At 56.0% G+C, this 13,900-nt stretch overlaps 3 protein-coding genes across 3 annotated transcripts; 2 read left to right on the top strand and 1 right to left on the bottom strand.

The window, feature by feature from the left end:
- Positions 1 to 701: 701 nt before the first annotated feature.
- Positions 702 to 5,797, bottom strand: CTHT_0007720 (uncharacterized protein; the record flags this gene model as incomplete). Its single annotated transcript, XM_006691239.1, has 3 exons — positions 702 to 923; positions 979 to 3,787; positions 3,849 to 5,797. 3 exons carry the CDS (start codon positions 5,795 to 5,797, stop codon positions 702 to 704), a joined length of 4,980 nt encoding a protein of 1,659 aa, XP_006691302.1.
- Positions 5,798 to 7,645: 1,848 nt separating this feature from the next.
- On the top strand, positions 7,646 to 8,163 carry CTHT_0007710 (uncharacterized protein; the record flags this gene model as incomplete). The annotated part of the gene is made up of 2 exons (XM_006691238.1): positions 7,646 to 7,662; positions 7,713 to 8,163. 2 exons carry the CDS (start codon positions 7,646 to 7,648, stop codon positions 8,161 to 8,163), a joined length of 468 nt encoding a protein of 155 aa, XP_006691301.1.
- A 2,318-nt stretch (positions 8,164 to 10,481) lies between these two features.
- On the top strand, positions 10,482 to 13,503 carry CTHT_0007700 (uncharacterized protein; the record flags this gene model as incomplete). The annotated part of the gene is made up of 2 exons (XM_006691237.1): positions 10,482 to 12,326; positions 12,376 to 13,503. 2 exons carry the CDS (start codon positions 10,482 to 10,484, stop codon positions 13,501 to 13,503), a joined length of 2,973 nt encoding a protein of 990 aa, XP_006691300.1.
- Positions 13,504 to 13,900: the final 397 nt, after the last annotated feature.

Raw genomic sequence — 13,900 nt, 5'->3', positions numbered from 1 at the left:
GCCAACAAGTCAGCACGTCTGCTTCCTGACAACTCCAACCCTCTCTCTGCCCTCAAGTCTTACACCCGCCAGCCCCGTCCTCTTGGCTCACCAGCTGAAATGAACCCCGCGTTGCCAAGCTAGAGTTTCCGACAGGCTCACCATTAGGCGCACCGCAGAACCAGGAGGCCTTGCTCGGCGGTTAAAAAAAGATTAACCTTTTCAAAGGCCCATCGTTATCATTGAAACCAACTGGGCCCAGTCACACAATTGGGCTAGCGCTGAATAGAGGCTCTGGCATCACCGTCGAACAGGGAACCAATTATGGCAGGCCATGATCGAATCGTAGACTGCCGTGCTTATGCCCGAAATCATCAGATGTAAACTGCATATTTGTACACAAATTGACCAACCACACATCGCACTCTCTTGATGCCGAACTATCATCTCAAGATGCAAGTTCAAAGACCAACATGTACCCCATGAACTCGGACCAGGCCATGGCATGTGTGCATGATGATCACATCCATGCCAGAAGAAAACGACGGCAGGGAAGAAATCTTGACGACAAAAAACAAGTACGGAGGAATACCCTTACCCGCATCCTACCCTTCCCCAGTTAACAACCACCCTGGTGATGGGTATCACAGATTCACCCGCAATGAACCAAACTCAGAAGACCACCCAAGCCCCCTTCCTTGTAAGACTTCACGACATCAGATCTAGTACGCGCCCATATGGCCGACAGGGCCGTGCATCGAAGCATGGCGGACCTGCACGCTTTGCACGCTCTCGGCAATGCGGCTGGCGAGCTGGCTCAGGCCAGAAAGGGTCTTGATGGACGGATCGTGCGGCGCAATACGGCTGATGTCGAGGAGGAGTTGCTCGATACGCGACTTGAGGTCCCGCATGATCTTGGGCGTGACATCGCGAACTTGGTCGTCCTGCACAGAAGTTAGCGATAGAAGTATTCACGAAGGGATAAAAACGAGAACTGACTAAGTTGCCAATATGCTGGTTAAATGAGTACAGGATAATTTCCAACAGGCTGATCTTCTTAGTCAACTTTGGCGCACCGCGTGACAGCTCCCGGGAGACAGTAGCACCGACGGACAGCAGCACGAGCGGCGGAAGATCCTGCGCAAACATGGGGTTGTAGTTGGAGAGCACTTGTTGGAAAATCTCCTCGGTCCTGTCACCCGACTGCAGCCAGCGAAGCATGGCATCACTGTAGTTGCCCGAGCGCATCAGGCCGTCAATGGTATCGAGCAGGTTGTTGAGCTCCATCTTCTGGCGCTCCTCCCGGCTGGAAGGGCCATACATGACCTGCTGCTGCTCAGGAGTGCCATACTGATGCTGCGGCTGATGCGCGTAGACGTGAGGAGCTTGCTGGTGCGAGACGGAAGCCTGAGTCGAGTGAGGATAGCTGACCAACTCGCGGCCCGCACCCGGCATAGTATGAGAACTGGCACTGCCGCGGGCATGATGACCATGGCCGTGCATAAGCTGTTCTTCAGCAGCGAGATGGACGGCGCGCTCGCGACCTTGCTCGCTGATTTGCTGGCGCAAGGCGACCAGCTCGCGCTGAAGCTGCGTCTGGGAAGCAGCAAGGGTTGAGATGATGTCAGCAAGCTCCTGCGTCTGAGCCATTAAGCGGTCGAGACGGGTATCATCGTCGCGCCGCCGCTCTTCGAAGTGCTGAAAGGCCTCGCGGATACGGGCATCGACATCTTCAAGGATGCGTTGGTGCACGAGATGGGCGGTCTGCTTGGCCACATTGCTTGCCAGGGTACTAATCGACTTTTGGACCTCCTTCTCGACAGAGGAACTGACAGTGATGGCAAGATTGTGCACGATGCGCTCAGTGATAGTTTTGGCAACGTCAGGCTTCATCATGGCATTGGCGACAGCCTGGTTCAGGTTGCGCGAGACCTCGTTCTTGACGGCTCCGATCTGCGCGCTCGTCTTTGCGCCGAGCTGGTCGGCAACCGACTTGTCAATGGTGGAACGCAACGACGGGATGACATGGTCGTTAATTTGTGAGATGATAAGGTTCTTGAGCACGGCCTCGGTGTTATCATTGAGCACATCGGCGACCATCTGCAAGAGAGTCGACTGGTTGTTGGCAAAGGCCGAGTCGCGGCTGTCCTGGAAAGTCTGCATCTGCTTCAGGATTTCGTTAAAGACCGCATCGAAACGACCTGAGATGTTAGCGACGATGCGCGACTCCATCTTGTTGACGATGTTCTCAAGATGCTCTTGGGAAACACCGCTGGACAAGAGGGAGAGATCTGCGGCAGCTTGTTGTTGTTGTTGTTGTTGTTGTTGTTTGGCGTCGGTCAAATTGTTGTCGGTCATGTTGCGAGAGCCCTTGCCCGCTTTGTTGTTCTGGAGAGTAGCGCGATTATTGTTACTTTCACCCGGCGCATTGGCCCCAGGGTGATCATTACTGACAGCTGCGGCGGCCTGCTGCGAACTCTTCTTCTTTCGTCCCTTCCTCTCCGTTCTTTCAGGCGCAGGAACGGGCAGCTCGACCTCCTCCTTGTTATTATCCTTGCGCTGATCGGTCTTGAGCGTCGAGCCCGACTCGGCAGCAGTGCTCTTGGGAGTCTTCTCGTCGCTCGGAGGGGTTGGGATCTTGAGTCCAGCGTCCTTGTTACGCGTGGCAATACGAATCTGCGGTGGAGGCTGTGCAGCACTCTCGGTTGGAGCGTTGGCGTGCTGAGTCTCAGCCGGCGGTGGAGGAGGCGGTGGAACAAGTTTCGAGATCTTAGCAAGACCGCTCTCGACCGCGTCGGCAGGTGAGATAACCTTATTCTCTCTCGACCAGCCCAGCTCTGCCTGCTTGATAAATAAACACGTCACACCCTTAGAGTGCATGGCGTAAAGCTCGAAGAGGGTCGGCTCCTCGCCGTCGCCCGAGGCCGCAGGGTTCTCGAGGATGTTGAGGCTGCGCAACACACCCTTATTGGCAAACGAGTACTCGCGGATGCCGCTGATGACGGCGGTCGACTCCGGCTGCGGGATGGACGGGTCTTGGGCGACGAGGCGCTGAATGTACTCAACCTGTGACATGTTCTTAAGGTTGTACTTGGGCGCAGACAGATGCAAGAAGTAGATGGAGTTGCGCGTGGGATGGCCAACGACAATCATGTTGGAGGCGGCGTGGTACATGACACTGCACACGGCGTCTGATTCCTTGTTGTGCGGGAAGTTGAACTCCTGCACGGGCTTGCCCAGGGCGAGATCCCACAGCTGCAGCGTGTGGTTCTGCTTCATGCCGACGATCATGTAGCGAAGGGCAACACGCTTCTGGTACGGCCGGAACTTATCCAGCAGCAGCACCGAAGTGGGCCAGGCCTTCTCGCCCTCGGGTGTCGTCGTCAGCGTCATAAGCGGCTCCTTGACCTCGAACGAGGTGTGCGCTGGCAGCGGGCTGAGCAAGTCAGAGTCTTCCTTGGGGGCAGTGAGCTCGCGCACATCCCAAAACTTAACGCGACCGGACTTGTCGAGCGACACAACGACCGTATCGTCCTGGCTGAAGGTAAAGTCCTTGCCGGCCTTACCCGTGTTGATCTTGAGCGAGCACTGCTTCATCAGGCGGTCCGTATCGACCACGCGGTCGTGGCCCGTCTTGAACAGGTTGTTCTCAAAAATGAATGAGGGCCAGATGATGTTGATCGACTTGCCGCGGCCGACGGCAAAGTATTCGGGATGCATTGACGAGGGGCGAGCGCGCGTCTTAAGCACGCCGCCGGGCGCATCACCGCCCTCCTGAGCCTGGATGGGGGGGCAGGGCAAAGCCGTACTGCTCGGGATGCGGGTCCTCGAGATGGTCGCGGTCGCCGTTCTTGAGCTGGACCCAGTACACAGTGCCGCTGACACCAGTGCCGATAATGGCCTCCTTACCAGGGTGCTGATGAGCAGCCGAGGTGGAGATAGCCACGTTGAAAATGCGGTCTTTTGTGTCAGTGAATAGTTTGGCGTCCTTACCGTCCTCCTGCCGGATGACACGCAGACCGCCTGCTTTGGACATACCATAAGCCATGTACGTCTCCGAGGCCGAGACAAGGTTCCTATCCATCTGGTCAAAGTCCTTCTTCAGACGAGCAATGTCGAGGATGGCCTCCTCACGAAAGACCGGGCGCGTATCCTCGATCTCTTGCAGGCTGATGGAGATCCAAGGTTTCATTGGGAAATTGTACACGGTGACCGGCGCGGGTGGCTCCTCGGGCGCCGGGGCCTCTTCGGCCTCGGCGCTCTCCCAGCTGTCAGCGACAGGGCCATGGGCAGCCGGGGCGGCAGCGTTGTTACCGCTATCCTTTTCTTCCTTCACGCCAACCGCAACATCAAGAGTAGACGCCAGGAATGCATCACCTTGCTGCTTGGAGGCCAGATCTCCAGCAATAGGAGGAGAGAGTACCGCAGGAGCGGCTTCTTCCGGAGCGGGCGGCTCCAGCTCGCGAGCCTGGGCCTGTTCGTACTCGGCACGGGCCAAAGCCTCCCTGGCCTCCCGATCAGCCTGCTCAGCAAGACCACTAACCGCATCGGCGACGCTCTCCTTCTTCTCCTGAACGGGTAACGCATCAGACACAGCCGGCAGAGGAAAAATTGGAGCAGCAATGCCCTGAGAGCCCGGCGAGGCAGAATGCTCGGGCTTACGCAGAAGATGCTCGGGGGTCTCAACGATGCTGCGCTTCTGCTCGGGCGTATGCTGAACCGAAGTCGGCTTCTTGAGGATCTGTGTAGGCACAGGGGCGACAGGATGGGCCGTCTCAGCAGCAGCGCTCGGTGTCGTGGAGGTCTTGGGCGTTCGGTGAATGGGCGACGAGCCTGACAAATGGTCGTAGGCGTCCTGAAAGCCAGGGAAAACCGCCGGCACAGGGGGCTTCGAGACGGGATGCGAGTGCTGTGAATGCGGGGTCGAGTCGAACTTGGGCGGCGGCGATTCGAAGCTCTTAGGCTCGTAATCCAGCTCAGAGCGCGACGCCAGTGTGTCGACGAGCGTTGGCTCAGCCGACCGGCCGCCATGGGAGCTTTCAGCATCCTTTTCGTCCATAACGGGCGGCTGGGGGGCCTCGGGGAGATCGCCGTGCTGACTGGGCTTCGGACGGTTGAGCAGGTTCAACAGGTACTGCTGGGTGCCGGTCGGGGGCGAACCCTGGTTCCAGGTAGACGTCGAGGGAGGCTCGGGCTTGGAGGTCTCAGGCAGAGTTCCTTTCATCAGCGCGGCTAGCAGGCCGGTCGGGTCAGCTGCTGCGGGAGCGGGAGCGTGAATAACTGGAGGTGGGCCGATGGGCGCGGGCGCATAGGGCAGGGGCGGCTCGCGAGAGGCCTGCTGAGAGGTGCTGGGCGGACCATTCTGACTGTTGTACTTAAGCAGATTTAGCAGATGGGCAGTGCGGTCGTCGCTAGGGGCAGGAGGGCCGGCACGAGTGGCATTCATAGTGCTCATCAGACCGGGAGGGTACTGCGAGTGCGAGTAGCTCACGGGTGGCGTCGGGGCCTCGGGCAGGAAAGCGGGCGAGTCCATTGACGTCTGCACATGGCTCGGATTGGGCGCGTTCGGCGAGTCGGAACCAGAGTGGTGCACACCCGCATAGTAGGGCTGGGCGGCGTAATTATTGTAGCCGTACTGGCCATGGGGAGGAGGAAGCATGTCGGGACCGGGGCCCGAGCTGCCACCGCCAGGACCGGGACTGGGCGACGACTGGCGACGCAGCTGAGCGAGCAAAGACTGGAAGTCCTGGTTCGCCTCAGTATCCGTCGCAGGGCCGCTGCCGGCGGGGCTAGCGCCAGGCAGGCCGTAGGAAGACATGGTGACGCTGGTAACGCTGACCGGACGTCGACTTTTGTCGTTTTGTCTTTATGGCGGGGCCTGTTTGGTTCGATGAGTTGAAGATTCGGTAACAACGAGTCGCGCGGCTCAGGCGCTCAGTAAAATTGTCGGGCCTAGAGAATGGCCCCCAAGCGCGATATCGAGGGCGATGGTGACGGCAGATGCGATGACGGCCGACCTGACGGGAAATGAGCAGCTGTACGGTGTTGAAGCAGAAAGAACGAGTTTCAAGATGAAAACGCAGAGGAGAATGAGAAATGAGAATTGGCCAACCGGGCCTCAGGCCGCCAAGAATTGGGTCCAGATGGCCAAGCGATGGGGCCCGTTGGACGCTGGAAGCTGCCTACCTCTGGAGTCGTGGACTGAACCTGGACTCAATGCTTTCCACCCTTCTGTCTATCCTGCCGCGAGACCAATTCTCGGGCAGGAATCACTGGGCAGGCACAGCGGGAATGCGTTAGGCTGCTGTCTCTTGCTGTTTAATTTTCTTTCTGACCGGAAAAACTGCGCACGACGAGCTCTGTAACTGCGGCGATGAGGTCCAACTGTAAAGTAAAACGGTCGCGGCCGGAACTTTAGAGCTCAAGGTTCTGAAGAAGTGAATTTCTTGCGTCACGGTCTACTCGTTTTTGTTTGTTTGCCGACCGCCGAAAATCATTCGGGAATAAAAGCAAGCAGTAAAAATCGCTGAAATCACAAAAATTATTGGATGCCGGAGTCGCACTGATGCATCAAGCCATCCCAGCAGCATCAGCATGCGGCAATGGCAACTGCGATTCTGGGTCTTCGTGGGGCACTTTACGTTATTTCACTGAAGAAAATATTGCAATTTGCACCGCAGATGCTTCCTGCCAGCCTTCTGTGTACGCAAGGCAGCTGGACAGCAAGTGGTCCGTGCATCCTGCCTGCCAGCGCCTTACACGTGTCGCCAGTCGTGGCGCGTCCCAGGCCGCGGGGTACACGGTGATCCAATGACATGCAGCCGTGATTTCGCGCGAAACCGAAGAAACTGATGGCGCTCCAACCGGGCCATTCCTGCTACGGCGCGCTTCTTGCTGACGCCTGCCGGCAAGATCTTCAGTCTGACGCAGAAAACGCCCTGCTTGATCTCTTACCCATGTAACATATTGGCAAATGAAAGGTCTGCTTCTAAAGGAGGGAATGGTAGACCACACATTCGCATGTCAGGCAGGTTGGGAGCCTCGATGTGCTGATACTAATCCTGGAGGAGCGTTACGGCTTGGTACAGGAACTCGCGGCTTGCAGCTGGTTAGGTATCATGGCTATCTGTCCTCATTGAACCCTGCTTCTGCTCTTGGCCCATGGCACAGCAGCTTCGCGCCTCATTTCTTAAACAATGAAAAGCCTCAGTGTATGATTACTTGCGAAATGGTTTGTGCTCAAACAGAGCAGGACTAAAGGGAAGCCGGCAATATGCTGAACATCACCATGTTGAGGTATCCGTAATTTACATCGTAAAACGTATCAGTCCAGGGTTCATCTTAGTCAGCAGACCGCAGTCCAACACATCCCATAGGCAGAATCTCCCAGCTGCAAAGCCATCAAACATCCACTCGAACCTATCGCCAACTCGACCTTGGCCGCCCACACCGGTGCCCATCTTGCCCACGAGACACAACCTAAAGAGCTGCGATCTACGCCATACACATTAGCCACTTGACGTGACCAACCCCATACGGCACACGGCTCCCCCAAATTTTCGACCAAGGCACGCTGCTCCTTGTCAGACAACCCGTTGCTTTGTTTACTTCTTGACCAAGTTGGTCGCCTACGGAAAATTCGACACCTACTAATCTGGCCGCCGCCATGTTTTGCTTGCGAAGGTGCGTGTCGTAACCAGAGCTCCAAGGTTCAAAACGCTGACATGACATAGTTGGCTTCCCCTCCTATTTATCCCCGCCAACGCATCACCCGCCTTCGTATTCCTCTTCTTTGTCGGCACTTATTTCCTGAACCGACCCTGCTTCTACTGCTCGTGCCTTCTCCTCGTACTGTTCCTTACATCATGCAATTGGTCCGAGCGCTGTCTCTTTGATTTCGGCAGCAACTGGTTCGAGCCACGCTTCACCAACAGCTTCATCTACCTGCCTGGTACTGAGGGGACAGCTGGCAACATGACGGCCATCGATGATGTCAACGCGACGAACATCGAAGTGCTTGCTGAGATGCTGAACACCACCACCAAAGCGTTTGCCATGGCGGCCTCGGAGCAGATCGCCCGGGCCAAGGTTGAATGGACAGGGCTCGGTCTAGAGTGGCTGCGCAGCCTCCTGGGCCGGCGGGAGTGGCGTATTGATTGTCTGGACCTCTACATCCGCCTATAACTACGGCGCGGTTGTACTACGGTGGATTCCTGATGCGTTCATTGTGATCAGCGTGGAAGCTCTTTATTTCCGGTTCGCGCGCAGTCAATAATTCTCTTCAAGATAGCGCATATTGCATTGTATGGCGTTTGGCGGCTGAACATGATTCTCCAGGGCTTTGGGTTACGTCCTCAGTATTAGCATGAGGGAGAGTGCTTCTCCGGAGTGTATTTTGTGAGAGATAGAAGACGGTCAAGGATCCCAAGGCTTTTTGATCATCTCTGTGTGCCAATTTGAGAAGGGAAATGGGAGACTGGCAGTGCCAGAGAATAATGCTAGTTACCTACGCATGGCTCAAAGGGATAAACACCTCGTTATCGGGCATCATCCAGACGTTTTGGTCTTGGTGTCCTTAAGTCTTCCCGGGCATAACTTGGCGATTATCTTTTCTAAGCAGCAAAGCAATGGACATCGCTCTGGTAAAAGGACCAAACAAGTTTCAGAGCCCTCTGCTCTAAACGTATCTGTCCGTGGTTTTATTTTCGCTATTATTTATTACAAGCCGCAACATAGGCCTGGCCGGCGCGGAGCTCTCCACACGTCCGGTAATTTTCCGCTCTTGCCCGCACCGCGGAGGGAGAGGAAACAAGGTGGGTTAGCGTAGTACCCTAATGACGCAAGTGGTGCCCCACCAATCTTGTGCGATGGATGCTGTCTTGGCCCGTCCGAACGCCCGTCGCCCCCAGCTAACCCGAGCGGCAAGCCTTTCGTTGAAAAAGTCTAGTGAGGTCATCGCCGCGATCGAGTAGATCTGCGTTGAACTACAATGCTCGCAACTCACAACATCTTGAATAAATCGCAGGCAAATTGCGCATTGTACAAAGGCGCATCCGCTGTCTGCTGCAACTCGCACTACGCCTGCACGGTTGCTCCCACAACCGGAAATCACAAATATGGATGGCAAATGGAGTACGGGCTGGCGCGTGTGCCAATGTGGGGGCAGCAGCAGCCAGGCGGCCCAGACCAAGGAGTGAGGTCATTGCGGGTCCCGGGCCCCAGGGGCCACAAGCAGGCCAACGGGCCGCCGTTACGCAGGTTGTTCCATCTCGCTGGGCTCTGCGCTGTGGATCATCCATCTAGACCTGGCGCCTGGCGGGCTGACTTCGCAGAGCTTGGGTCTCGGGGGCAGGAACCCACAGGCCATTTCCAGAAAAGAGGAAGCCCAGGTTTGGTCAAGCGCGAACGCTCGGCGAACGGCGAACGGCGCGCCTGCAACTGTCACTTCGCTATCAATCCCAGGCTTGATTCTTGATTCTCGACTTGAACCTGAGCCTGTCCCTCTCCAGGACGTTTATCTACTCATCCTCTCATCAAGCGCTGCCGACCATCCAAATTAGCCGCTCGTCGCAGCCGCCGACCATCTCATCGGCTCGTCCTTGTTTTTCTCCTGGCTCCGTGTGACACAGCGCTTGCCACCAAGCCGACAGCTCACAATACTCCAGTCCTTGTTTCTCGCAGCATCCCAGCCCAGGAGCCCAGAGAGAGTTCCCCCTCAGCCCCCGAGTCTCCCGGTCTGGATTTTCTTGACTCGCTTGGAGTCCTGGACGTTGGGCAGGTAAGTAAGCAGCCTAGCCGCGCCTAGGATTCTTCACTGCCACTGGCATTACTTTCAGCTCTCCCCCACATCCCGCGAGCCATCATCTAGATTAACCCCCCGCCTGTGAAGCCATTCGGGGCCCCGTCATCACCGTGTCCTTCGGAGCATTCCAAAGCCCAAAGCCCAAAGCCCGTGCCTGAGTTGACCTGTGGGTGCTGTATGGTACGCAGACTGACAACAACCGGGCGCCACACATTTAGAAAGCACAAAGCCTCGAGTGCCAGGTCGATTGCGCGCGATCTCAATTCTATTTCAGGATCCCAGCATTACGGGTTCCTTATTAACTTGCAAGCCACGCCCTCCACCGGACTTGATCCTCATCCTCCAGCCCCACATCTCACCAAATCCACAGCTCGCGCCGCGGTTCTCGAGTCTTTCTCGAATCCCATTTCAGATAATCAGATAGGTCTTCGATTATTTATCCATTTCACCGTCATCTACGGATAGTTGTCTGCTTCTGAAAAGAAAAGAATCCCCCAAACATTCGACATTCGATTCAATCGTCCCGGACTACCATTTCCCTCTTGACCATCTCACAACCCTTGCTCGTTATCAGTGCCCTCCTGAAGATGGCCACGTTATGACCGGCTGCAGTCAAGAGAACACACCAACTGAGCCCCATGTCGATAATTGGACCAACGGCCGCGGACCATCCACCCCTCCATCATCATCACCCATAAAAATGCCTCCTGAACAACGCCAGACCGAACGACCCTCCTACTTCACTATCAAAACCCCCGGCCGGCTTCCTGCTATCAGCCCCCGCGGACTGAGCGGATTGGGTGATCCTTCAGGGTCTCCATCGGTCCTTCCGAAACCAAAGGCGTCGCCGGCTTTATCGCCATCGGCAGGACAGCGTTCCAAGCCATACCAAGCGACATCTAATCCGGATTACTTCTCCCTGGGAACCGAATCTAACGTGGACCACAAAGAACCTGCTTTCGTAACTCGCGAGAATTTCCGTCTGACAACAGCACCAGTTAAACCATTTAGCGCAGCGATACCGAATCAACTTCCTGTGGAAGTGAACCCCGAGTTCGAAACGTTTCGCCGGCAGATTGAGGCAAATTGCACCCGATCCACGTTCACTCTGTCGGGTACTCCCTTTACTTTGACGTCAAGTGCTTCCGCTCCGTCACTACAAAAGCTTGCTCTCCCGCGGAATCGCCTCCAGAACCGGTTCCACAGACCTGGGGTGGCGGAGAATGTGCAGGTGCTGCCCCAGAGCTCATCCGACGATTTCAGCTCGCTCAGCAGCAAGGAGAATAGCGTTAGTTTTGGGAATCAGCAAGAGGAAGTCGATGGCGCAGGGGAGCAGCTGAGGATTCGCACTCCAAACCTTTTTTCCAATGAGCCCTCTCCTGTTTCATCTGAACCGAGTCCTTATGCCTGCAATCTTACACGGAGCCAGAGTGTTAACTTTCCTCTCTCTAAGCTTTCTGGGCCCCTTTCAGGACTCTCCTTAGGAGGACGCAGTAGGGTCGGCTCCCGCGCGTCGTCAGCTTCTTTGCATCAGCCGTCGTTGGTAGAGGAAGCCGAGACTACTGGCGGCCCTACCATGATATCCCCTGTTGAGCTCAGGGACCTGTTGGAAAAGGACCATGACGGCACTCATGTCTTGCTTTTAGATCTCCGCGTGTCTCCACAGTTTGCGCGGTCGCGGGTTCGTGGTGCCTTGAACTTATGCATCCCTACGACTCTCTTGAAGAGAGCTACCTTTGACTTGCAGAAGCTTCAACAGACCTTTCAGGTGGACCGCGATCGCGAGAAGTTTTCTCGTTGGCGCAGCACTACGCATCTGGTTGTGTACGATGCGAGCTCTTTCAACAAGCGCGATGCCATATCGTCGGTGAACATGATCAAGAAGTTCACTAATGAAGGCTATACAGGCTCGACGAACATCCTTCGTGGGGGTTTCAACGCTTTTGCGGCCGCCTATCCGGGTTTCGTCGACCACTCTGAGGGAGGACCGCCGCCGAGCCTGTCCCTAGGGCCAATTCCAAACAGTTCGGGTGCTTCGCGACCGGGCGTGCCCCCGGTGATTGGTGGTTGTCTGATCCCGAAGGGAGGAAACATTTCCAATCCATTCTTCGACAATATCCGACAGAATCAGGACCTAATCGACGGAGTCGGCCAGATCCAAATCAACCTCCCTCCGGGCCTTGCACAGAATTCTCTGCCGCGCTGGCTTCGCGAGGCCTCCGAGCCTGGCGACGCTGGCAAGAAAGTCTCGGAGAAGTTCCTGCGCATCGAAATTGCCGAGCAGGCACGCATGCGGGACGCCTACTCTTTCGGCCAGTCTCGAGATGTTAATGTGGCGCCTGCCGGTCCAAAAGTACAGCTCTCTGGTATTGAAAAAGGCACGAAAAACCGGTACAGGGACATTCTGCCGTTCGAGCATGCCCGAGTCAAGCTCCAGGGACGCCCTGAGGGTGCATGTGACTACGTCAACGCGAGCCATATTCGCGCAAAGAGGAGTAACAAGCGATACATTGCCACTCAGGGGCCTCTGCCCGCGACGTTCGAGGTATGCATCTGCCGCTGCCGCTCTGTTGACTAGTACTAACGATCTACAGGACTTTTGGTCCGTTGTTTGGGACCAAGACGTGCGCACCATTGTCATGTTGACAGCCGAGACGGAGGGTGGGCAGCTAAAATGCGATGCTTACTGGAAGGGCAATGACTTTGGTCCCATCCAGCTCCGCGTATTATCCGAGAAGAAGGTTTCCCTGGAGATCGACAGGCATCGCTCTCCGCGTGCTAGTCCTCTGGGAAGCCATGGCTCATCTCCGGATATCTCGGAAAACGCTCGTCGGCGAGCTAACACCACGACGACGCTGCGGTCCGGTATCCAAACCGACAAACCCTTCAACTTTGCCCTCCCGTCAGCCGGACCACCGAGCGAGACTCCGTACGTCATTATTCGCAAGTTTGCTCTCACCCATACATCAAACCCCTCCGCTCAGGTGCGCGAGGTCACCCAGCTGCACTACCCGTCCTGGCCCGATTTTGGCGCCCCTGCGCAGCCGAGTCATCTCCTGGCTCTTGTTGAATTGGCCAACACCATCGAACAGGGAGCGCTCCCTGTTGATGTGCCCGCGACGTTGTCTGCCTCGGTATCTTTGGCGCAGCAGTTTGGTCTTCGTAGGCCAAGCGGATCGGCACCTCCGGCATCTGATAAAGCAGGTTCGGGAAGCTGGACACGGTCGGCTAACTGGAACGTCCATGGTCCCGAGAACAACGCGAATCCCCGGCCGATGCTGGTACACTGCTCCGCCGGATGCGGCCGTACCGGGACATTTTGCACGGTCGACTCTGTCATTGACATGCTGAAGCGCCAGAGGCAGCACGTGATGGCAAAAAATATGAGACAGGCTTCTCTTGACGGTCAAGTTGAGCAGAATGCCCCAAGTGGGGTTAGCCCTGAATGCGACAACGCCACCCCAAGCACCTCTCACACCGACACAGGCGACCTGGACACGGCCTGGCTGGACGATGATACCATCGACCTCATCGCACAAACGGTCGAGGACTTCCGCGGCCAGCGGCTAAGCATGGTGCAAAGCCTTCGACAGTTTGTGCTGTGCTACGAGACCGTTCTCGAGTGGATCGCACGGCTGCAACAACAAGAGAATGGGACAGCGATGGCAGGAACGGTGGCGGCCATGGGAGGACGGAGTCGGAGTGAGAGTTTCGAATTTTAAGTTTTGTTTTCTTTCATCTCTCTTCAAGGGCGGCATTCTTATCTCAGGGTTAAGTGTTATACTTGTTGGCCGGGAGTTGGTTAAAAGTGTCCAGTGTGAACTGGGACGTTATTGTTAGATTAAACAGAAGGCATTTGGTGCAGGAATAGACATTACTGGGCGAGAAGTTTGCCCGTAGGCTTTTCTAATCTCAGACTTGGTGTGAACTGAGATGACAATTTGCGGGCATTGGTCTGTACATAGAGTTTGCACTACAAGTGAGCATTCGACTGTGTTCTCTGCATATCCCTACCTTGACCATTTACATTCACACAATGAAGACTTGGAACAATACAGATTCTTTAAGGTTGCGGGCAAGCCATTTAGCCGTCCCCGTCTATTATGGCGCGGATGCAAA

The sequence above is a fragment of the Thermochaetoides thermophila genome (genome assembly GCF_000221225.1).
Source record: "Thermochaetoides thermophila DSM 1495 unplaced genomic scaffold scf7180000011806, whole genome shotgun sequence".
Classification (NCBI taxonomy): Eukaryota; Fungi; Ascomycota; class Sordariomycetes; order Sordariales; family Chaetomiaceae; genus Thermochaetoides; species Thermochaetoides thermophila.
The sequence above is the reverse complement of the archived record's forward strand: the minus strand, read 5'-3'. Positions and strand labels throughout refer to the sequence as shown.